Source organism: Temnothorax curvispinosus, unplaced genomic scaffold (assembly GCF_003070985.1).
Source record: "Temnothorax curvispinosus isolate PA1 unplaced genomic scaffold, ASM307098v1 QBEX01001787.1, whole genome shotgun sequence".
Lineage (NCBI taxonomy): Eukaryota > Metazoa > Arthropoda > Insecta > Hymenoptera > Formicidae > Temnothorax > Temnothorax curvispinosus.
Genome location: NW_020211567.1, coordinates 355,878 through 382,674, shown reverse-complemented (window position 1 = coordinate 382,674; position 26,797 = coordinate 355,878). Strand labels below are relative to the sequence as shown.

The 26,797-nt window shown below is 39.5% G+C and overlaps 1 protein-coding gene across 1 annotated transcript in view; it reads left to right on the top strand.

Annotated features, from left to right (window-relative positions):
* Window positions 1-293: 293 nt before the first annotated feature.
* LOC112468553 overlaps window positions 294-26,797 on the top strand; it is a 64,517-nt gene continuing 38,013 nt past the window's right edge. Inside the window, exons 1-2 of the mRNA XM_025037779.1 lie at window positions 294-339; window positions 7,955-8,072. Of these exons, the coding sequence (XP_024893547.1) occupies window positions 294-339; window positions 7,955-8,072 (164 nt within the window). The remainder of the gene's footprint in view (window positions 340-7,954; window positions 8,073-26,797) is intronic.

Genomic DNA, 26,797 nt, shown 5'->3' with positions numbered 1-26,797 from the left:
AGAGATATATTTTTTCATATACGTTAACTTCAAAGTGCACATTTCAGCGAATAAAATTTTGTATGCAATAACGTGGATGGTTTTTTCGACATTTTCCTTCTCTAACAATAATTCCGCTTGGTATCTGAAGAGAGAAAATGATTTCACATGAGCTTCTACATATATTAGTTTCGTCAGAAGTCTTATAACTTTTGAGTTGAATCGGACTTAATAGAAGCGATACGCGAATGAATGAAATATTACGAGCGACAATCGATGTCATCAAAGTTGTCCGCGGATTTCGACAAGGAGAGATGATTACAGTCGATCAGAGGAGATCGCGTGATCAAAGGCCGGCTGGTAAGCGAAACACGTTCCTTCTGTCAACAAAGACGCTGGTTCACTTTGGCGAAGTCCTTGTCGATATCCTTGCGTGGACAACGTGATGACACAAACACCGTCTTCGTCCGCGCAAGGCAATCGATCGTCGAGATCCCGTCTCGATCGCATTAGAGCCGCCGATAACGATGCGTTTGTTTGAACACACAAAGATGGTGGGTAATATAAGCAGATACCATACACTGGAATTTTCCAATTCTCCTCGCGGCGTAAAATTCGAGCGCAATTAATCGCGCGCGTCGCTTTTAAGGCTAAAAAGCGACGCCCATCGGAAAATTATCAAGCTCTCTTAAATCGATTATCAGCTAAAAAGCACTTAGCGGCGGCCATTTCCACGCTAATAGACAGATACGCTTCAGCGCCGGCGAAGTGGAAGTGAAAAAAGAAGCTAATTATCAACAACTCATTTTGTCCCGACAACTTTCCATAATAATATGAAGATAAATAAAAAGCTGAAAGTCGTTTTCTATTTTCTAAACTCCGAATGTATCATATATTATTATTATAAAAAGAGATTGCTTTTCGAAACACATCTGATTACAAAAAATTAATAATGTCTTTTAAATTTAACTGTGCCTATATCGAAACGTATAAACCGAAATTGTAAGTTTATATAAAACAACGTAATCGTAAATTTATGTGATGGAAAGAAGATTTCTCTTCAAGCGAAGATTCGTATAATTTTACGAATTCCAAAAGGCTCAAAACATTTTATCATCCTCGGATTCGCGGCGACCCTTCGCGCATCTTGGCGCTAATAAATCTTCGCTCGCGTGATGAGCCCGGCGGACTCCATTAAAATAAAACTACCGGGTGTGTGTGCGAGAGAGAGAAAGAGAGAGAGAGAAAATCATGGGCTCACTCGCCCGCGATGCGATGAGTCGTAAACGCGCGCGGCGGACCGGAAACGTTGGACCGGCGCCAAGAATCGAAGCTGCGCGCGTGTCTCGACAGATTTGTTGATGCTTCCTGATGTTGCCGACAAAAGGATCGCGAGCGAGAGCCGAAAAATGGTGGATCGACGAGGTCCTCGTCGATTTATTTCCCGTCAATACGCCGCTCCGTTGTTTATCATCCTATCCTCCTCGAGGATGCAACCCGTGCAAACTCGACCGGATGTGGCGATCTATTCTCCGTCGCGGGTAGGATGCGAAATGACTGCAAGAACATGAAGAATAGTTGCAATAAATAAATAAATAAGCAAGCAGAGCGCGGGTACGTAATCTTGCAAAATGCAAGACTGCAGTGTATACGGATGCAAGACAAATGTCTTGGAGATGCAATTACTGCAGAAAATATTTAAGGTGTTTTTTTATCCTTTTTTCCATCTTTTTCTTTCCTCTCGAATATGTAATATCAGTTTGTGTTGATTTTTGCAAATTTTAATATTTTTCTATATCTTAACAATTAAATTAATTTCTAGATCATGCAGGAAATAACAAGTTTTAAAGTGTTTTTAAATAAATAAGCAAAAGTACTAATAAACGTTCGTAATCAGATAAGGATGAAGATGGAAGAACAGCTCAGGCTTACCGAAAGAAGATAAAATGACAATTTGCGGAAAGTGAAACTTGTTGTGCGATAAAAACGAGGGCGTGTGTAGCTTTTTTAATTCCCCGCGTCTTTATCTAAATCCATCAAAAATGAATCAATGTCGGATTAACCGAACCGGAGACACCGCCGGAAGCATAGACGTAATCCCTTTTTATTCCTATCCTCAATCACGCCGTATCAAGCTATCCGCCCTCCCGCGCCCTCCGACTGCCCCCCCCCCTCCTTTCCGTAATTTGCCGACTCGGCAATCTTTCTCTGATCACGGTATAGTTTGAATTTACTGCCTGATCCTGGGAGACGCCGACTTTTACGACGCAAGTAAAGGCGTGTCGCAATGCTCGACATCCCTCGACGAGTTTCCGAGCACTATTTTCGATATTTCTACATTTTTTATGTACGTCGTAAAACTCGAAAAATTCTCTGACGGACTCGAAGGTAACTTCCTCGCCGAAAAAAATTTAGCTCAAATTGCAATTACGGAAATATTGGCCGTGGGAAATTAGGGGTTTGCGGCAAGAAAACTTCCCAAGTGAGCAAGTGGAGTAGTTTCGAGTGGCTTTTACTTCTCATGAGTTTTAATTTTACGAAGTTTCGCAAATTCGAAAAAAATTCAGACTTTGAAAACTTGCACATCAACGTATAGCTTAACGTATATTTAAAATCATTAATAAACGCTTTAAATAAGAAACTTTATTCTTAAACTTTACCACATATTTCTCAAGAAATTAATTTACTAAAATATAACTCTATTTTTTAAATGATGATATTTAAATAACTAAATAACGATTAATTAGAGAGGTATTCTATTTTTTGGTCGAGATTTCAGCGAAAGTCATTCGGTGTATCAACGCTTGGTGAAACTGAAACATATAAGATCGTTGCCAGGGAACGTCCTGATGGGAAAGCGTATCAGGGCGGAAATGTTGAAAAAGGGGTGCGCAGCAGCCAATTTTTGTGAGTGCATCTTGAAATAATCATAGCTTCGGTAAGTGGAGTTCCTCGTATCTACCATATTCCGCGCATACAGGCCAATTCAAAAGAAAGCTCCTGTTTCGCGCCGCACAAAGGTCCAGATATTCCGAAGCTATTCATTATACGACTTTATATCGTCGGAACTTTTTTTAATAACACTTTGGCGAAGAACTGCGATTTTTGTAGACATCGTCGATGGAGTTATATTGCTGCACAACAGCACTCTGCCATATCTATATTAGATTTACTGCGATATTATACGTTATGTACAATTTTATATCGCATGAAAGTAAACATATAAACGTTCTAACAATCTCGTAAAGTAATATTGAATACGATAGAGAGTATTACACGCACGAGCAGAAAACATGGGCTGCGAACAGAAACATTGGTAACGGAGTTGCGTGAGTTTCCGGGCCGTTCGAACCGGTGCGGCGATTCCTTTATCATGCGGCTTTTTCATTAGAATTACAAACAATTGCCTCGAGAATGCTTTTTAATCCCGGCCAATAAACCAATCGGGCTCGTTCCCGTAGCGGCGTCTCCCAGCCCGGCTGAAGAAGCTCTCACCCTCTTTTTCATCCCTCTCGCCAGAGTTCGACTCTCTTTTGTACTTTCTCTTTCTATTTCTTTTTCCTCATCTTTCCTCTCTTTCCCCTCTTTTTTCCTCTTTCTCTCTCTCTTTCTGCTTTTCTTTTACTCTCCCGAGACCGCCGATAGCGATGCTCGGCTCTCTCGTCACTTTTTAAAACAATCGGCGCCCGTAAACAACGTCATTCCCAGCCTTTTGTTTCTGCCGCCATCTTGCAGCGAGCTGCAGTTAACATGCTGGTTGTTACTACACGGACAATTATTTTTATTGCTCGCAGTCCGACGTGTTTCCGGCGGCGACGGCGGTTTTAGACATTCATTCATCCTGAGGCAACGGGGTATAATCCGCAACGTTCGTTGCACCTCTATTCGGCTTTCAACAATAAATGTTTATTTCACTTTTCTTTACAACTCTGTATGTACAATCACACATACTTACATTCTAAGCGCGTTAACGATTTTTTTAAGTCATTTTATATTTTACAACCTTAACTGTTATTGCGTTTTATTACATGCATAATTGTAATGTATTTTTTGATATTATTGTTATTTTATTACGTTCTCGTCACGTAAAAATAAGAATTTAATTTTAAATAAATTTTTGTTCCTAAACAAGAACAAATGTATCTTGCGATATTTAATATAAATATAAAATATTAACGAATGTATGTAATTAAAAAGTAACAGATTTGCAAATATTATTTATAATGACAATTTCAAATATTATTAAACAAATAGGGAGTATAAACACAGAAATAAATATTGTAGAATTTATAAATTTTGTATATTATATAAACATATACACATATCAATTTACTTTTTACGTTTGTGGTTACGGAAATTTCTGTTAATACTCTCTATAAGCTCTCTTTAGTTGCATCCACTTAATTAATATGTTCTCATCATCTTCTTTTTCACTTGAAGCCATTGATTTTCTCTCATTTCTTGCTCACGTATGGCCGATTCGAGAAATTGTTATTACCATCGCTATTGTTGTTACTTGGAAACGACGAGAGATTTAGCTGGCGGTCATTCCGCGTGAAAGCTTTAAAGCCTTTGAAAGAGTAGACGAAAGCTCTTAGCATGTCGGAGTCGGTTAGCGGCGAGCGCTAAATGGAACTCGACGATTTAAGAGCGGTATGCAATCAGGTGAAACGCGATTATTTGTCGCAATATTCACGACATTTTCAGCGTTAGAAGGCTTCAGTAAACATGTTGGAAAAAACAAAAAGTTGCACAAAATATAAATCAAAATTTAATTTAAATCTGTATAATTCTAAATAAAAGTTTAATAGAATTTATATATATATTCGTGTGTGTGTGTGTGTGTGTGTGTGTGTGTGTGAGTGTGTCATTTCAATTAATTTCTTATATAAGAAATTAAAATATTTATGTAAGAAATATCATATATAATGTATATGCATCAGGCATATGCGCATCTATATAAAAAAATACGTAGATATTTTTTACTATTTTTTTCTATGATATATATTTTTAATATTTAAAAAATGACACTGAATTAAATATATTAAAGGATTAAATAATTTCCTTTAATTTAATGTAACCCGAGGCACTTAATCAGACGCTAATTCTCAGTTCACGCCGTTGTCTTACTCGCCGAGTTTAGACAAACGCCGTCATCCCGCGATCATCCCCTTAAGGGGGCTTGTTCCGGGCGCCGGAACGCCGCTCGCCTTTTAATTTTCACCACGGCAAAAATCTCGAAATCCCGTCGCGATCCCGGGGCGCGAGGGACTCCCGAGGATTAATGGTGCAGGGCTGGCTGGGTGGGCAAGGGTGTTGAACAGCGACGATTAAGCGTCGTCGCATAAGAATGCATCCCGAGCGCATAATAATCCCGGGCGATGCCTCATCGTGGCAATAAATGTCTCGCCGAGCGACGCCCGGTGTCATCGCCGCTGAAGGGAAAAGGTGGATAAATTGAAATTATCTTCCGCGCGTACCCCTCCGAAAGAGGGGGGGAGGGCGAGCTGCAACCCACAACTAAACCCACCATCGCTCCGTCGTCGGTGTTAAGTCATCGTAAACAACGAGTGACGGCTCTGCGAGAGAAAAGCCGGTTGACTTATTACGTCCATCAGAGAACGCGTTCCGGATGACCGGACAATTTCGCGGAGTCGTATAATCTCATTCGTTCAACCGGTAAATATACCAGCGATATACGGCACACGCTATAGCGAGCGAATTTATACCTGTGGCGATGTTCGAGGCCGAGAAGAGAGACGCTTCGTCGAAACGCATCGCGGCGAGGTTTACCGCAAAACTTGATCATTTATCGCTATTTTCATACGCGAGCTGAAGTTCAACCGTGAACGGCGGTTTCTTGCGCGAGTGTACACGCGCCACGCGCCTTTCATTAGCGGGAGTTGCCAGCCGGAAGGCAGAAGCGCGGTTAAAGTTGGGAGGCTGATTGGAGTACCTCGGCGGTTTACCGCTCTTCCCCGTTCTTTCCCTCCCCCACCCACGTTTATCTCCGCTTCCTCGTCTTTTCTCCCTTCTCCCGCCCATTCTCTCTTCGATCGTTTTCCAACTTTTCGAAAAGTGGCCGCGCTCATTAAGCACCAAAACAAACAATCCCAATGCAATTCAATGATCTTGTTTATTCCCACGAAAGTTACTCTCGCCATATTTGGGCGAAAGAAGCTATTGTTCGATTAGCGTTTCGAATTGCTTTTATCTTCTTGCCGATCGTCTCCCAACTTTTCAGACTCGAGGAATCTCCTTCGCCATTCGGGAATTCGACTTTGCAATTATTTCTGCGGCACGCTTCTCTCTCGGCAGAGAGAGGGGCTTTGTTCGATTTCGCAATTTCAGAATTCACATTTTCGAACCGCGGCTCGTTTCATTTTCAACAAATTAGAAAATAAATTTCATAATTCTATTTTAAAGCAATTTAATTTGACGGACGTAAGGCTTAAAGGGTTAATCAGCGGGGAAAATTAACGGGTGATTTTTTTGCAATAAAAAGATCCGGACGAAAGTTGGCGAGCTCGAAGGAGCCTCATCGATTTTACAATCTACCCCCCTCGCGCAGACTATTATCCCCCTTTCTCTCTTCTTTCTTCTGATAACCCGACGTCTCTCCGCTCCTTTTCTTTTTCTTAATGTAGGTACGTCGCTGATTCGCAGTTAATGAAGCGAGAATGAACGTCGGCAGAGGAGAAAAAAAGACGCGTTTTGCAGAAATGGGGAACGTGCGTCCCTAGGAATTTTTTCGCCCCGGCCGTCGAGATAGAAATTTTTTTTGCCGCTCGCGCAAGCGAAAATCTTGCGCGTAAATGGCCCGACCAGGTTGAAATTATGTAGGTACCGAGAAGCGTGCCCGCGCCGCACTTTTCCCGCTGCTGCAGTTGCGATTCTTCCTCACATTAGTGTTTCGGAGGAGGGGGAGGGGGCTATCGAGCGCAGAATATTGGACGGTTCATTTCCGGAGTATAATATTAATTTAGATAAAAATCTCATTAAAGCGTGTACGAAATGTGAATTAATCATTGTTAAATTAGTAAACAGCTGTTAATTAATTAGCTAAAAAAAAATAATATTGAAAACAGATATAAGTATAAGATAATCTGACATTTTTCGATAAAAATCATACTTTTTATCAAAGCCGATTACATCAATACAGAACGTCATCGGCGTCATCGCTTTACTATTCATTTATGTAGTAGATGTGATGCGTGTATTTCAGAACTTCTTTAATTTTTAAGAAGATGTGTGTGTGAGATGCGTTTTTTTTTAAGTCTGATACCTCCGGAAAAAAGCTAATATAATGAATCACTGAAATCTCGCGTTTCTGATAGTAATTTTAATGACAGTTTTTCTGTATAAATTGATTTAAATTTAAATAAACGCAATATTTTCATATTTGATGTTAAATATACATGGTTGATACTAAATACATATGTATTAATACTAGAACTACCAAGGGGATCAAAATGATTTGTTTGACATTTTAAAAAATAATGATTTATTTATTTTTAAAACATCACAGTTTCTCTGAAATTTTTTCTGATTTTTATTAAAATATACAGATAATTAATTTTATAAACTTGTTTTCTCTTTTTCTTATTTTGATTCCTTCGGTAGAAACAGCTATAAGTTAATCTTCGGTAGTTCTAGTGTTAATATATTTAGTGAACAAAATATGGTAAACAATAATTGTATTAATATAAAATATACATTTTTAAAAAAAGATTTATACATCATATTTATATATTTTTTTACAATACAAAATTAAATTCTAAATTTTATTTCTTCTTATTTTTCTTTTACAACTTGTGTGTATATTTGATGTCGTGATTATTATTTTTCTAAAGCAAGAGCAGCAACCCTCCAAGCTATTGATGGAGGGCTTCTATTGAAATTAATTATTCCGTATAGTAGAATAAACTCCGATGCTCTATCGACTCGTCTGCTTTAATTTCTACTCTTGTTACAGCCTTTTCATTACCGCCGCCTTGTAGTTACGTGAGGTACAGCAGCCTGGAGGATGTGAGGCCGAAGGAGTTGGGCTTCCCTCAATTAGAATTCACGCCCACGGTCGTCTCAAAAATACGGTAAGGCTGCTCTGCTTGCCCCGTTCATTCCTATATAATCACAATCACGCCATTGTTAACTCGCTATTAAAAGGGAAGCGAACGCGCGCCCGCCCTTGCGAATTGTCAAGAGACGGCTTCTTAAAGGGGTCCGAATTTAATTATGCCGGGTCGGTAAGCCCCCTCTCCCCCTTTCCCGCTCTCTCCTTTCCCTGTCGGAGAGGGAACGGAGTGCCTTCCGCGCAGCGAGCGAATCTTCTAATTAGCGATGCGGTGGCTGCCTTTTGCACGCACCGGGGAAAATTTGCGTCGCAAACACGATAGGGTGGGTCCGGGGTCCGGCGTAAAGGGCGAACTTGTTTCAGGTGCGACGCGCGGGCGGAGGGCGTCGTCCTGTTTTGCTTACAACGCAAACTAATTACGCTCGGTAATCGAACGCGCGATCGAATCAGTCAATCAGGAAATTCCACGTCTGAAATCCGCAACGTCGCGGGACAGAGCGATGGCACATGGGAACGCGAGTCAAAATTGACTTGTTAATTATAGAGTGGGATTTTTTTGCGAAACGAAAAGAAACAAAGGGAAAGAGATATTTCCAAATTTCCAGAAAAATAAAAAAATATCTACAGATTGCTGAACTAATTCTGGTCAAAATCTTTCTGTGGAATAATTTAAAGTAGCTTGAGAGTTGCATCATTACACTATTGATTTAATCAGACTCATCGATTATTCCTTTTACATAATTTAACATTTATCATTTACCAGTCATTATTAATTATTTTTTATTATATCCGGAAGAATGAGGGGCGAAGCTAAATAAAATTGGGAACATCTGAAAAGTCCGCCGTGAATATTTCGTTGTCAATTTGTTAGTAAAAGTCGTACAGCTGCAAATAACAATTTATTAATAAAAGATCGATTTTTATACACGCTGCAATGCGCGTGTCGCGCGAGTATAAAACACGTTACGTATTTTAATTAGACTGACGACATATGTGGAGCGATGTTCGGCGTTCGATATTAATTAACGACTAATTATAAAGCAATATTTGCGACCGAAATCATACGACGTATTCTCGTCAGTGATATCTCTTAGTACGGAGATGATGAACTTAAATATCCTATATATGCATACCGTGAGCGATGCAAGGATATTTCACATTACTATTATTATTATATTATGCATCGTTATTATTATCACAACCACTTCTGACAGAATCTGCGAGCGGCTGGTATGATTTGCAAATATTTGCCGTTGACTTCGAATATCGATTTTGAAATACTGATTACACGGGTGAAAGAAGAACCAGCGGGCGGGAACGGAGGTGGGGGGAATGGAGAAATGGAACGATGGGTAAAATTGATTCGTGGGCAAACAGGCGGTGGACGCAGCGAGCTAGAAAAATTGTATTGACTGGCCAAATAATTCGCCGCGCATGAACCTCCGTTGCCCGACATTATTTAAACAAGAAATGTTTGTCTGCGGTGCCGGCCGCAAGAATGCACATTTAATTGAAGGGCCCAGGCAGTCGCACTATTTCAGCGGCGAATTTTGGAGATTCTCGAGGTATCCCGTGGATCCGGTGAAATCCTCAGGATTCTCAGGATACACACACACACACACACCCACACACCCACCTACGGATTCTCAAAGATTAGCTATAACTCACAGAGATTCCGGGATGTCCTCTGAGATCTCTCGAGATACGTTATAGATATGACGATCACGTTTGAATGCGCGCGAAGCCAAGAGTCGAATTAACTTCCTCGTCAGATCGAACGTCAGTCGGCGCTCTTGAGCTTTTTGCTTAAAAGAACGCGACGTTTTACGTAATATGCAAGATACGAAGTTCGAAGAGTTATTCAAATTTAAAGAGTCTGCTGTCACTTATACGCTGTTTATTATACGTTTTAATAAGCTGCTCTTCTTTAAAAGTTGAGAGCGCAAATTTAATCTCGAAACATGTGCTCGCAACGTCATGCATTTTAGATCTGATGATTAAAGACTCTTGGAAACACATAAATATATAGATAAAAAAGATTTAAATACGTATAAAGATAAAGATAAGTTTTAAAGAATCCAGATTATTTATTAGATGAAATAAGTAATATTAATCAGTAACAAAATATGCTATACATACATTTAGTTACAAATAATAGCCGGTATCCACAATTAACGTTTATGCGAGAAGAATAAATTAATTATTATTAATCACTCCACTCTCTATTTTTCTGATTACCAGTTTGACTGAGCGTCAGTCTAGATCAGATTCAATTTATGTTTAATAGATCGCTGTTTAATAAGGCTCCCAATTTCGCTCCGAAACGACATTTCAGATCTGAGGTAAAGCCGCAAAACACGAAGGCACCTTAGTCGATCGTCTCGATATTCCGCCGTCGTAGCGACGAGTATTACAGAGCAGAGGCGCGGCTGCGGTATCGCATCGTGCACACTCATGCATCAGGGTACGTCCTGATACAAAGGAACGTGTCCTGTATGACGTGCCAAGGCTCCGACTGATCTCTCTCTATCTCTCTCCCTCTCTCTCCTCCCCCTTCCACCCTCCCCCATCACTCTCTCTGATTCTGGCTTTCTCTTTCGCGCCTAATATCTGTCTTCTCTCCTATACATCGCGTATAGAGCAACAATAATTTAGATATTGAGACCGCCGATAACGTTGCGGCCGGGACGGCCACTGATGTAGCTTGATTAACGAAAATTCTCCTTACTCCACAACGGGCACGTCTTCCGTGTGTATGTACGAGCATTCGCCCGGCCGATGTTTACGCGGGCACCTCTGGACGCCGCGGGCGGAATTAACCGGCGCGATGCGGCGTAATTGAAGCACCACCGGGGGAAATGGTACCTCCCGCCTCGTGGAGGATAATTATCGCAGAGAAAGGGAAAAGGTTCGGTATAGCGCGTCTTGGTTTACCTCTAATATCTCTGTAGATAATTTTCACGGAACAATCGGTAAATATCAGAAAGTGTCAGATTTATTTAACATTAATTAACGTTTTGCTATCATTGTTAGGTTCAACTTAATATACCCTGTTACTGTTATCTTTGGCTTACTATAAAAGATACATGTGAAACATTTCCGGCGTTATTCTATGACACTTACCCAGTATCTTTTAAAGAAGATCTTAAGCGGCTTACAAGTTCATCTGATGTCCCTCCATTAAATTTTTTCTTCAGAAAAGCTTGAAAAGTAAAATTATGCCACACTGGATTCTATACAAGATCAACATCAAAAGATGGTGAATGAGCAATGTCGCCGGAAATATTTCAAAATATCCAATATTGAAAAAAGTCTTTATTATTGTATAAATGTAGAGAGACATCCGCTCAAATTAAAAAGAAACAATTGTAAAGAGAATTGAAGGATCTTTAAAATTATGTATCACTTAACTCCTATTGCCGTTTCCGATTTTTGAAAGAGTAGCTACTCTGATCAAAAGAATGAAGCAGAACACAGTTGAATTTATCACAATTATATTTCTCTTAAAAACAAAATTGATGTGATTCAAAAATTTTTGTTGACTTGTCCAGTATATAGAGATAAATTCATTTTAATCACAAAGCGAAAAAAAGGCGTGGTATTCTACAGATATCTTCTCATATTTTTAGCAATCTTTTGGAAAAAGGTTGAATTCCGATATCTCAATAAACCAGAGAATCCCGTGTAGGTCTTGTATTTTAAATAGCTTCACAGATTTTTCAGAAACGCTCTTAGAAAACTTAGATATCCTGAAAAAAGTCTAAGAGGCTTATGAAGAATTCAAATCATTTTCGATCCCAGAAAGAGGACTCCCAAGAAACGATCGGATCTTCTCGGTTTCTGGAACAGCTGGGAATTTCTGTATTCTCGGAGCGAATCCCGCGGGAAATATTGTCGGGCGTCTCCGAAGATTTTTATAGAGCGGACGACGAGCGGAGAATGTCGAACGAGTAACGACTATTTCTCGGCGGAAAATAATCGCGCGGTCTCGCCCGGGGTCTCGCGAGTTCGCCGTGCGCCAAGCAAACGTGCCGGGAGTTACCGAGTCGAGAGGATTCCGCCATTTTAAACGACAATTCGCATTAGCACGGGCTACAGAGCGACTGATTGCCACGGACTTCTCATCCGCTCTTTGATAGTTCCGCGCGCCAAGTTTTGGCCGCGAAGCTCCGTCAAAGCCACCGGAACTCAGCGTAAACTCATCCATTCCGGCCGCAAAACTTCCCCGGGAACTGTCGCTGTCATCGTGCCAAATCGTCGTCGTGCCGGGGAACTGCGGACGCGGACGCGGACACGGAACGTCGGGAACCGGGAATCGACAGGCCGACTGCCAGGAGATTAGCTTAAAAGTTTAACTCTATAAGCCTTGTGTGGAACGGCGATAATGATCATAAATCTATGAAGATTATGTGCATCTTTGTTTCCAAACCAAGTTAAATGGCGAGAACGTCTTACAAGTTCTGCCTTGAGTTAGTGAATTCTCCGAAAGGGAGAAAGATTCATTCAAATTTTATAAACCAATTTTAGAAACTGACTTATAAGTTATGATAAATAATTTTGGGCAAATTCATGTAGAAACAAATCATATCTACATTTTTATATTACTATGATGCATTACAAAGAATAGGAGTTTTTCTTCAAATTTTCTCGGATGCAATGACACTCCCTTTGTTTAATAACAAAGGCGACAATAAAAAAAATAAGAAAAGATAGAAATTCCAGCTGAGCGCTGTTCCCGGAAACGTATAATTCTAATTCCTCAAGTAGCAATTCATTCCATCCCCGAAGGAACGATAAAGGGCGAAGGTCGGACGAAGGCCAGACATTTAAATTAAGTGGCTTCCTTCGAAATTAGATCAGGGAAAATGTTCACCGTGAGTGTTTTCCGTCGCCATGACTTGACCAGAATATTTCGATCGAATAAGAGAGTGTAATTGGACCATATACGATTTTGAGAAAGAAATCCAGAGAAAAGAGATTTTTAACAAAAGTTGAATGATTTGTATGCGTATGTGAGTATGTACGTGTGGAATTTTTTTTAAATGTTGTTATATTTATAATTTTTCACGAATTTTTCACGAATTATGAATTTACTTCTCCAAAAAATTTTTGTCTTAAATTTTCCTTCCACTTTACTCGAAATTACTTAAATAGTAGTTAACAAAACTACTATTTAAGTAATAATTTATAAGAAATAATAAATAGAAGTCACACATATAATTTAAAGACTTTTAAGTATGGGATTTGGATGAATAACTTTTGACAATTTTAATTCCAAATTCTAAATTTGTTCTGACTTTTTCTGATTCGTACAAATAAATGTAAAATAAATTCATTCTTTATTTTCTTTTTGATTCTCCAATCTATTTTTACTCCTTATTATATTGGCTAATATCTGCGAGATTTTTCCAACGGTAAAGATGATACGCTTGATAGGTATCGGCGAGCTGATAACCTGAATTTATTTGCAAAGTATATGAGAGAGATCGCCAATATTTGTTATTAGCAATTATACGTCGATTTCAAGGAAATATTCCACTCTCCGTGCCTTCAAGCAGTTTACAATATATATCGTGTTACAACATGTAGAAGCTGTGTATCGATAAAGTTGGGATACTCGGAGAGCCTCACATTTTTCGACATAATTAAATTTATGTTTTCATAATTTTTATATCTTTTATAAGTAAGTATACTTGAAAGGAATTCTCCATAGCGATACAAGAGTTTCGAAAAATATTCTACCGGCATCTCTCTAAATATATTTTAATAATTACATAACGCGTTTAAGCCTTTATTTTATTCTTACAAAAATAATTAAACTATTTCAACTTGAAATATTTTAGGTAAAGTATAATTTGCACACTATTTTCTGTGAATTTAATTTTATTGAAATTACATCATTACGTGGCTTCTCGATTATTGAGCTTTCACAAATTGTATTGTTAGATTCCACTTCAATCTTGCACGCAACGTTTCAATCGATTGTTAGTATCGGTTTACGATTAAACGCTCGCGCTTTCCATAACGTGCTTTCCACAACGTGCGAGATAATTTTAGTCATCAAGACGCAAATCGACGCCCTTGTTTCGCTCACGCTACATTTATTCGCTATTAGTGATACATGATTTAGCCCGGCCTCTCTCCCTGACCCTTTCCGGTCTACGAATTCTCTCCGCCGTTCCTTCCGCGCTATCGCCGCGCTATCCCTCATAATTCGCGACGATATCATTATTATGCGTCGATGTTCTACAATACTTCAGATAACATTAGGAACGTAAACTGAAAACAAAATAAAGTGAAATAAATAATTCGTTAATTGTGAGACACAATTAATAGAAAACAAATTTATGATGTAACTTTTAGCAGTTTGTTCCAAATTGATTCGGAATTTCTCTCTCAAAAGTTCCGTTATTTTCAGGCAAACTCATTAAATATCACGCAGGTTTTTGGGAGCGTCATAAATCTCTTTTTCAAAAGACAACCGAGTTCGATTCATAGTTTAGCTAAAAATAATATTGATATTACAAGTTCGAAAGTTGAGTTTTTTAAATTGACTGACGATAAAAAGTTCAACTCGGTTTCGGAGCTTGAGATCGATCAGTACCGGCGTGTTCTTGCGAGAACCGAAAGAAGCAGTTAAAGGCGCCTCCGTTGACGCGCGGGACGCTCGCACATGCATCGGAATTGCAAATGCTATCAGTGGGATAAAAATTGGCTGTCACCTGACGCGAAACGAAAAGAGGAAAAAGAGTGGCAGCTCGTCGTCTGGAAAAAGGCGTGGGGGCAGATGAAGGGGGCGGGAGAGGGTGGAGAGCGGGCGTGGAGCGCCCGGTTGAAATTAATTTCCATCGCGCTTGCTTTCTCTCTCTCTCTCTCTCTCTCTCTCTCTCTCTCTCTCTCTCTCACAAATATTCCAAATTTTGTAAAAGACACGTCTCGTACCGTCGGATATGGAAATCGATCCCTGGCGATTATTTCTCGATCGAGGGGGTCGGCGACGTAACGAATTCGGAAAAATGCGTCGGGACGCGCTGCAGCGACAATTTACTCGGCTAAATGCGTAACAGACTATCCGGGATGTATTTTAAATCTCTGGTTCGTGAATGTGCATGTGCCATGCGCGCGTAGGACATATATCTATATTTTTTTAATAATAATTTTTCTTTCAAACGCACGCACGACACTCTTGTGTGACAGGTTGTGTGAAACCTGTTAAATATTTAAATTAATCCTTTTACACACACACGCGCGTGCGGTCGCCGGTCTTTTTCGAAAGCCCGCAATAAATAACTCGACAGCCCTGTTTCCGTTGCAAAACTAATTTCGCGCCGCGCCGGCGGGGACTCAGGTGGGTCGCGACAAACCGCGCGCAACTCTCGGCTTGAATAATTTCTGTTTTAGTGAAAAAAAAAGACACGGTATTTCGGAATTAAAGCGGCAGAATCGGACGGACGTGCAAATTATCTGTTCCTATTTATATTTGATGTATCAAATTACAGTCCTCGCGGAATGTTTGACAATCGACGACAAGCGAACATGTGTTTCTTGTGAAATTTTTAGAATTATTTTTTAGTAAAAATGTTGCAAAAAATTCCTTTTATACTTATTTAAATTATAACATTTTATGCAATAAATCGCAAATTAAAGCTCTATTAAAATAAAATTAAAATTGTTTGCAAAACCAATTATATTGAAAAGAAATATATTCTCTTCAGTGTATTCTAATAAAATAATATCTGAGAAAGTAACTTTCTGAAGACGGCAGGTTTCGCTTAGAAAAAAAAGTCCACGAATTCGATATAAATCGTTATTACGATACAAATCGTTGAATTTATACAGATGATCGGCGATGAGAAAGTTGCACGGTCTCTTCGAGAGTTGATAATCGGCCAGAGAGATTCGCGAGAGATAGGCGCGGCTGCAATTCTAATAATGCACTCGAGGAAGCACGTCGTTTTGGTGCAACAGGTGACGCGACTCGAAATTGTCAGCGTTTCATCTGATGATAAAATCAGGCCACATAGGTTGTACAATGCAGACGAGGAGCTTGCCTCGTTCCTGAAATCGGCCCGCGATGCAATCAGGCGTTTCAGCGCCGATATGCATCGGACCAGTTGCACTAGCGCGCGCGTCGCCTCTGTGTTTTACAAATCACGCGATTCTCCTTCTATCAATACTTTATCAAATAACGTAAAAAACTTCGTTAACGGAAGATCTCCATCAGGAAGGAAGAGCTCAAATTGTAATTTAAAAACCGTTACATATATATTTTTTTAAATTAGATACTATATATATATATATTTTTTTTTATTCGCGGATTGAAAACACTAAATATTTAGACGATTTTAAAGAGGATATGTGAAAGTGATTATATTAAGTAACAGATTATTTCTTGCAGTCTTAGACATTTTAAAACTTCAAACCAGGAACGATCATTTTACTCTGTCTTTCTTCAACACATAAATCGGACACAAGTGGAAGGATTAATTTATTGTAATACCCGTGGAAGATTTTGGCGCCACTCATCATCCACTTTGCGAACGAGCGAGATAAGATTTTTCAGAAATTTATCGGGGCGTCGCAGTGCTGCCGTTCGAGCTTTAGGGCTCTCATTTTCGCCGGTGCACGCTTATCGAGCCGAAACCTTATATCGAGTCGCGAGAAAAGATCGGGGATCTATCGGGGTGGAGGCGGCCGAAAGAAAATGTCCGACCTGTAAAATGCAGAGACGCGTATAGGTAACTCTTTCCCCCCTCTTCTCCTTTGTTTTCTCTCCCTCCTCGCGTTCTTGGACAATTTATCAGGGATTTCGGTTCGAATCCTGCGGGCTATCGTTTCGCGCGCACACGACCTATATTTTTTACAATTTTTTTTCCCTCCAAGCCGTTTTTCACGCCGCGAGTCCGTGCGGGTTTTATCGAACTTATCCCGAAAATAACGCCATATAATTTACCGGACATAGAATGGGGAGGAGGAAAATAAGCTGCGGCTTATTTTATCGATCCCTCGAATCTTCGGCTATTAGTATCTTTTTTGCGTTTTTAACATCTTCAGTACCATTTAGTTATAGAGTCAATAAATCTCTGCTTTTTATATATCAAAGCTATTAAATTTTCAAATTCCAGAGAGAGAATACCAGAGTATCTATTTCCTCGAATACGTAAAATTGAAAATTTTTGAATTGTAAATTTCAGCTTAGAAGAATTATCTTTGTGCTTAAAGAATGCTCTTCTCTTATCTTTGATTATAATAGAAATTAAATTTTATAAAAAATATATATATTTATTAGAATTGGGAGATAAATCGTTTTCATATTCAACGAGTTTATGAAGTTAGTACATCGATCGATACCTCCAATCGTGTGTGTCAGGTTATTATAATGTAAACTTCGCTTAAGGGTTCCGATCGTAAATTAGTCTCCCCGCGACACGCGGAAGTCGACCGCGAACCCGCCAATAACTCATCACAGACCATCGAAAGCTACTTATGATGACGACTCGACTGTCTTTTTCCGATCAGGAGAAGGGTACCTTAATACCTTATCTAATGCAGGATCGCGATTCAATAAGTTCAAGGAATTCGCAGAGAAGGTTCCTAAATTTATAAGAAAAAAAAGAAACTATAATAGAGGCGGATCGCGTGGGGGATCCGATGGCTCGATAAGTCCGCGGGATCTGAGGGTTTGATCAGATGGAGCCAGAAATCTATGAAGTTCTAAAAATCTCTAGAATCTCCGGAGAGTCTCAGAATAACCCTCGGGGAGAAAAACGTCGCGCCACTTCGCGGCCGCCATTCAGCCCGGGGAATAACGGGCGAGGAGGGCGATTTCCAATCTTTGTGCCCGAAAATCGTCCTTTATCCTTCAGCCAGAATCACCGCGGCCGGGAGGAAAGAAGTATAAGGATATAACATCGTCCGGGAAAACTTCCCCCGTTGCCCTCTTTCCCCTGACCGGGCCCAGGCCAGGAGCCGAGAAGACCGAGTTCTCGAGCCAGAGGGTATAGTTCGGATTACAGGCAAAATACGTCGAAATCGAATTCCTTCATCCCGTGCGGCCGGCTTTCTCCCTTCCTTTGTGCGTCGTCTCCTTGCGAAAACATTGTGATGAAATGTCGGTTCTATTTATCTGTTTTATTTATAAAAATGATAGAGTAGTGTAAATCGCAACCTGACGTTTAAAATTGCCATTCATGTTAAATTCATAGGGTTAAATTAAACTCAAATTTGAGTAATTTTTAACTATTCCATAGGTCGCCACTGCTCCTACTCAATATTTAGTTAATTTAACTAAAACAATGTTAATTTGACTAAACCAATGGAGTTAAAATAATCCTATTTTGTTTCAAACTAATAAATTTTGACGCACATGGTAGTTAAAAATAACAAAATAAATCTAACTCATGGTATTGGTTTAAATTTCATCCTCTAACCTTTAACAGTGTATGTTATAAATTTGAATTAAGATATATAAAAATTTTTGTAGGGGCGCTTAAATAAGGCGAAGATACAATTACGAAATTATAGCAAAACTGTCTATATTTTTATATTCTCCTCTCTCTTTCTTATCACTAGATTAATATATTCAAATTATCTATTTTTTTAACTCTTCTACTCTCTCTCTTTTTATTCTTTTCATTGATATGATCAGCTATTATTTTCCATCGTTTTTTTTTTTAAATAAGCTCTTTTAAATTTTAATTACGGTTTGAAAAAGTTAGTCTTTTTTGCAACCTTGATTGCTCGTATCTTTTCACAATTATAATTATTCTTAACTGATCAAAGTATAGTCTATTCATTTCTGATATAAGAAAGGACTTATAAGAATTGGTTCAGTATATAGGAGAAAAGGTATATATAAAGATGAAAAACATGATTTTATAGGAGAGCACTTCAAAAGTTTTGATGCTTTGGTGTCACGATCTCATATTTCTTGCAGCAATTTGTCCTCTTTTTCTTTATCTATTTCAAATCGAGACTGCAGGTGAAAGCTACCAAGAGACAATTTAAATAATGAAACAAATTTCTTTAATTATCTCTTAATAATCTACTTTTAATTATTCAAGTGAAATTATTCGAAAGGATTATTTGTCCAACTTTATTTTGAGATAGATATATTAAAAAATTATTTTATACAACTAAAAATGTTATACAAGAAACAATGTACTTCTCTCGTATTTTCTCTTGAAATACGTGACCGCTTAATTACGTGAATCTTCCATTCACTCTCTCGGATCTTGAATCCTATATTAAGCCAAATCCTATATGGTAAGTCGGGATAAAAACGGCCATCACAAATAATTAAACAACGTACGCGGGACTCGCGCTACGACAGAGGGATTGTAGCGAATAAAGTCTCGAAATTTCGTGGCTTCCATCCATTTTGTCGTTTCGCTCTTGCCTTTCGCCGCTTTACTCTATTTGGCGCAAGAATAAACTCCCGTTGAGAAGATAAAGAGTTGGCCGGCTGCTCAGAAAAAGAAGGATGCGAGAGGAACGTGACAAAGAATATTGCGGAGGAAATAGATCGGAGGATGCGACAGCAGTTTGACAACGTAAACACGGCTGCCTTATGAGTCAAGAACGCTTAATCCAGTCGAGAATGAAAAGCATTTTTGCAGATATCAAAAATTTTATTTGATAGAGGGGAGAGAGAGAAAAGAGCATTCTAATTATTGTCTTTGCATTATCTCAACAAAAGATAAAAAAAATAGTTTATTATTTGATTTAAAAATTATTTTTAAGTATTTTTAAAAAGTTCTCTTACGTCATTAGTTACAAATTTGAGATACCTAAAATTGTTAAATAAAAAATAAAATTCAAAGATTGCTTAAATAATAGTTTGTTTAAAGTCACGAGACCTCCCCGTTTTGTTTAGTTTTTAAAAAATAAACCTAATAATTACTGTAAAATCATTAAAATGACATATAAACTCTATATACAGTGGTTATCAAAGAGTTTCTAAAAACAAATCTTTTTTCATCTCCTTATCACTCAGAGGATCTTCCTTTATCTCGATATGATTTTATACATGAATTTTGAAGGAATATACCTTTTCCCCAGAAATTCCACCGCGATAATGGCGTCCGACTCGTCTCTTTTTCGGTCGAAAGTAATTCAGTGATCGAGGCGTTGAAGCGCCGCGACGGATGAAATCCCGGGGGGGATAGGAGAGTCGGGAGGGAAGACAGCCGAGAGTTCTCGGGGAAGAATCCATTCGCCATTCTTCCAGATGGCTATTCAGCTACATGTTAAATGGTGGTATCCCCTCACACCCCCTGGACTCGCCCGGGACTCATCATTTGTCTCATTCTGCATCCCGCGACGTTCTCTTTTCGCAACCGTCTCGCAACGAAAGAGCTGTGCACTCTCTCTATCTCTATCTCTCTCCCTCTTTCTCTCTGTGTCTGTCTCTCTGTCGCTCTCTCCCACCGCCACACCTCTGGACACCCGCGGTAGCCATCTTGCCGCCCTTTTCTACGTGCCCATTGTTACTGGCCCTTCATTGTCTCCCGTCGACGTAACTCGCTCGACTGGCACACGCTCGCGTCGGAAGCGGAAACGTTGGGGGCGCGTCTGCTCGTGTTCCGCGTTCCGCTCGCGAAAAAAAAAGAGAGAAAAACAGGGAAAATCCACGAAAATTGCGGTGAGGTAAAAGCTAAAACGTTATACGCGCATAGTCGACACTAATTTAAATGTCTAATTAATTACTGAGTGATACTACTGATTACATTAAGGTAGCATTTTAAATATGAGCGGAATCAGTTTTTCTCTTTAGAGTCGAAATTTTACGTTAAATATATATATTCCGTATATTCTAAAAAAAACTTCTTAACGTTCTACGTCGAATATCTTTATGAACAATTTAATTAAATTACTGTTTTAATTAAAATAAAATTTACAAAACAAACAATTTATCAGTATGACTAACACATGCTTATAAAATTTTTGTCAGGGAAGTTGTATTTTATAATGTAATTTCAGTCACTTGATGTAAAACGATCTCGCAAAAAAATAAAAACATTTTTTTTTTAATGCAATTATTAAATGAAATAAACGTATCGAGTTTTCGCCGTCTGACCATCAGATATCGTTATTTCTACTTCCTTCCGCGTATATGAAATCACGTCGAGCAACCACGCGTGCAAAACTGGCATGATCGACGTACGAATAAGGGCAAAATTCACGGATGAATTACATGGCGCCAACCGAACGTTTGGAATTCTCGTTTATCAAATACGTGACGTCTTTAGCCGCTTAAATTAAACGAGCCCCGTTGTAACTACTCCGAATACGAACATTTATCTTCGTACAGTAACCGGTCCCCCTGTTTCCCGACGTGCCTTTAGATGCCCTTTGCGATACTCGTTTTTCGTTATGTCAAACGGCATCCCCCTTCTTCCATTCGCCACGACCCTTAATGATCCCGATATTCATCTTATTTAAAGAGATGCGAAGAAATGTGCCGCGAGAGCATTGATCATTAAGCCCACTTTAGACGATTTATAACTCGCGTGAGATTTCATGGTGGAATTTTATTTATAATTTTTTCGTGCCATATATCCTGACGTATATGATGTATATTCTCATTTTTCAAGTATCTTTTACATATATTATACACGGCTCATGAGATTATGAATAGAATTACATCCTAAATTTAGACGCGAAATTTCAGATCGCCTAAAGTGGATTTAAAATTGAACGAAGAAACGAGGCTTTTTATGGCCTCGCGCGAAACACGTGCATCACACCGAATGTACTGAAATGGGAATCGTTCGATTTCCTTATGCTGAACAGGTTGAAAGGAAGCCCGTGGGATTTCGCGCGATTCTGCCGCTTTCGCGCCGTGGATATATTTTTGAAGATTGGCAATTCGCGAGGTATCGCGCGCAGGGCGCGTAATATCAGACGAATAACATTAGACGAACAGTCGGAATTTTATCCGAATTAATAACGGCGAGGCGGAACCAACGTTTGACGTTAGCTACGGCTTCTTCGAGCTTTCGGGGATCAAAGACTTAGTTTAATTAGAAGCGTTCTCTATCTCCTGTAGGAAAAGCGTCGCGCGCCGGGGCGCGCTTCAAAGCGCGGCCATAATCCGCGCGTTAACGAGCCTGGCGCACTAAAATCGTTACTTTGACGCGTCGCAATTATTTATTGTGACGAGAGTCTGCTAAATTGGCTTCTTGCGATCTACGACGAAAGACACCGTGATCAAAGCGCGTATTTACTTTAATCAGTCGGCGGGATCGCTACGCTGCGCTTACTATTTGAGGGGATTAACGCGAATCCGGAATGTCGTGCGAGTATTTAAGTGACAAGCAGCGAGAAATAATTGTCAGCTGGAGGATTGAGAAAGCGATTTTACAGACCTTTCGTCCAGGAGCGAAATTAATCATCGAAATTAATCGTCGCGTAATAAATTAATTTCAAAACAAAAAAATGATTGATCGTGTTATTTTTTTCTTGTGATTTAGTTGCAAGACAATATATATTTTTGGTCTAAGAGTCCAACACGTCTATCTTGATATTATCTTTAAAATAATATTGAAGAAGAAATTATATATATATATATATATAATATCCTGATGTTACCGAAAATCTCCTCATTAAAGTTATTTAAATTTAAAAATAGAATTAGTTATAGTTAACAAGAAAAGTCGAGAACAAAATATATTTTTTATCTGAGAGTCCAATACATCCTAAGTATTATTATTTGTATAATCCGCCTATTTTGTTATTATCTTTTTAAAATAATATTAAGGAAAAAATTGTACATATAATATATCTTGATGTTAACAAAGCTTCCCTCATTAAATTTATTTAAATTTGAAAATTAGTTGTAATTAACAGGAGAATTTGTGCTTTTGAGCCTATCACAGAGATGCTGCGCGGTGAAGACGTTACAATAATGGACCGAAGCAAAAATTGTATCGCTCTGTGACTAAAATGATGAGGTTTCGACCATGAAATGGGCTGTTCTCGTGACAGCACTCTTCAAGCAAAAAGCGGAGGCATCACCCGCATCACACGAGCTAGAGGTCAATAATTTGGGGGAAGATGCAACGCGATGCGACGCCGACACCGGGTGAAGTGGCACTCTCGCGAAATCCGACGCTCTCGACGCTCGCGTGACAGCGCCACGCCGCACCGCGCCGCGTCTTCTGAAATTTCACGCCCAAGTGTAAGATGCTGTAAGCTGGAACGCCCGCGTCCGCACGCGGACGGAGATACATTAGCGCGAACGTGACGCGGACGAATTGATCGAGTTTGTCGGCGGCGATAACGAGATAACTTTTAAAAATATATCCGTTCTAACAGGCGCGCGCGTTCTACATTGTGCAATCACGTCCGGCGCGCTTTCTCTCACGCAAAGATTTGTTTCTGCAAAGTTTCCTAATTCGATTCCGATTTGTACGCTGCAGCTTGCCATCGGCTGCAAAATTAACGACAATAAAAATGTAGATGTTTCTCCATTCCGGAAATTGCACGACGTTTCACTCTTCACGCTTCTCGCTCGTTTTGGACGAAGGATTAATATAAATAAATGACAATTATTAATCGATTTGTGACAGAGGTATTGCGATGCATCTCTCTGCTGCTTGGTTTCACGTACCAGTTGATAAACCTCGTACAAATATCCAATATGGTAATAAATGCAAAAAACGAAAAGAGAACGAGGCGCTTAGCGCGCGTGTTGGGTTTGCAACGATAAACACGCGTGCACATAACGAGAGAATTAACGGGAAAAAATGATTCATCGCGTAATAATACCCCGCGTCGCATGGGGAAAGCGGAGCGTTATCGCGCGGATCACAATCGCGGCGATTTACGCACGACAATTGAACGCGCCCCGATATTCGCGCGGACGAATATACGAACGGCAAATGAAATGGGCGCAACGAGTGGCGTTTAAAGTAGCGCGTAATAAAATAAATCGAACGTGCAGCGATTAATACGCGGACGGGTTATTATAGTGGCGGGGGGGGGAGGGGAGCGTGTGGGCGCCCCCTTGCCGTAAATAACAATAAAACTCTATTAATGTGGTAGCGCTGATAGTTACCCCGGCCTGGCGTCGAGCCAGGAACATACCGCGTCGGCTATTCACCCCGCGAAATACATGCCTTCCCTACCCACCTCGTGCTCTCGGGAGGGTGGATGATGGCGCGCGGGCGCGCGCGCGCGCGCTCCCGGGCGTGGGGCACGAAGGGTTGCGCGCTCTCGCATACCGATCCTACGTCCGTATGTAATGCAGAACGGTTATGCGGCATTACGCACCGGGATAGGCACTCCGAAACTGGGCAATGGCGCCGTATCACTGACCGGCCGCTCGTCAAATTGTCCGAATTGGTCCGGAGCAAACATCGGGATGCTTGCGGTCGATGATGTAACGCATCCTGATCGTCGTAAACGTCTTTCTCGGGTTGGACGAGCGTATTTCTTTCGTAGAGATTATATTTAGACGTACGTAGAATCATATTATCCGTATTAAAGAGATAAGAGACATTGAGCGGTAATTAACGATCTCAGCATTTGATATACATATATTGCATTATATTGCAATTAATATACATATAAGATTAAAAGACAGATAAAAGATTCGCGCACGTATTAAATTGATTAAGGTGAGAATATAGAATTAATTAAAATTGGATTTTTATTTTGTAGACTAAAATTACACTCTCAGCATTATTTAAATTTATAAATATCTAAAATGGATACATGTATATAGGGCATCTTAATTGTATAACTTGTGTTGTATGAAAAATTTTTATATACAAAAGTTGGATGATTTCAAGAAGGTCATTATATAGTAATATACTTTTTCTTATAAATAGAGGCGTTTCAGAAATCTAAAGTCAACTTTGGTTTTTAAGATAAAATGTATTTTTTATGCGGTGGTTAGAAAGTGTATTGAATTCTGAGTATAAATGTATTATCGCTTATTAGCCCCGAAACTTAAGTACTTAAGTACTTGATTACATTTTTTATGTAATTGTATTTTTAGATTGCAAAATAAAGTATGTACTACACACAGTAACATATACACAGAAAGAAGAGAAGTGTCAAATCAACACTTTATACTTATATTTATATACTTGTAAATACACAAGTATATATAATCTTGAACTGAGATTATATTGCATTAAACGAAGAAAACTTGCTTGAACGAAGATTTATATAGTTAAACGAAGTTTTATATAGTTCAATCGAGAAAAAAAAAGTTAAAATAAAAAGTTGAAATTCTTATAAGAAGATTATATTTTCTTGCGTATATACAAGTATATCAGTGTTGGTTTAACACTTCTTTTTTTCTGTGTATAAAGTTTTATATATAAAACATAGTTTACTGTCTTAAAAGCATTAAGAATCTGAATCCGAAACCAGGCACGTAAAAATTGAGCTCCTGGGCGTTTGCCATTCAAATAGGAAAAAAATTATAATGTTTGCTCGAGGAATATAAAAAAGTTAGCTTAAGCCGCGAGGGTCGGAAAAGACGCGAAAAAAAGGATCGCAGAGGCATCGGTGGGATAATCCATCCTCGGCCCCTCGAGCGAGAGCGTTTGTTTTCCCTCGATTGCTATCGAATCGAGGTGGAAACGATATTTGTCGCCCACTCGGAAAGAAACTTTCGTCGACTTCGTCCTCGGAGGTAGCCCGAGGACGTTTCGCGCCGCGATCCTGGAAAGTCTCGACGATTTTTCCTCACGTACTTCCAAGGGAGCTTAATCGCGTCTTAACTACGTCTTCAACGAATTTTAACTATCTCGTACAAAATCATATCCAACATATGCCCACGCGACCAGGGTTCCTAATTCAAGAGTCTGAACAGCGTCGACTTAACTTTTTAAACATTGCAGGCATACACGAGAAAAAAAACTAACTGCAGATATATTGATATATACATATATATACAGAATTATTTATATAAAAAATAATTCTGTATTATTTATGAGTTCGTTTATTTCATTTTTAAAATGTTGCTCTGTCTCAAAGTTAGAGATTTGGTAATATTCTAAAATATCCAAAAATTTTTGTGTACTTATTTAATTTTTATTGGAAGTATTTGAAGCTTATATTTCCCCCAGAGCACTCAAGGGATTAACTGTACACAATATTCATCCAAAATTCAGATTTGCAAGATATACTGGAAACGCGATGTTGTGATCGATTTTCGCGGAGTTTACATCGAAACATCGGTGAAACCGTGTCTTGCGAGACTTCTCGATTCCAGTCGCTTTGGGAGCAATGCGCTTTATTACGGTTAAACAGGCTGACCGAGCAGTATATTACCGCGGGACGGCTTTGATTTATTGCTCAGGCAGGTCTGCCAGCCCAGTGCCCAATATCCATACCCGGTCCCATCGGCGAACAACGCCGGGCGTCCCTATTCCCTCATCGCCGCGTCGACGCGTAGCTTTTCTCCTCGCCGACCGAAACTATTAATTCCCATCTCCCGCGGCGACCGACGCCGCATAATTCGATTCCACGGTATTACCGCACGACGACGGAACTGCGAGACGACGCGCGATTGCATTGTGGCGTGCAAGCCGAGAGTTTCGAGCTTTACGCTCTGAAACCTTGAGTTCCAGAGGCGCCAAAAGTGAGCCTTAATTTCGTCAAACTGTTCCGGCAGCCGTCCGACGGTCTCTCGATTTCGCGGAAAATAATTTATTTATGGCAAATTATGAAAATTTGTTACAATATCTTAGTTACAGTTAATTGAATAATCATTTTAAATATCTT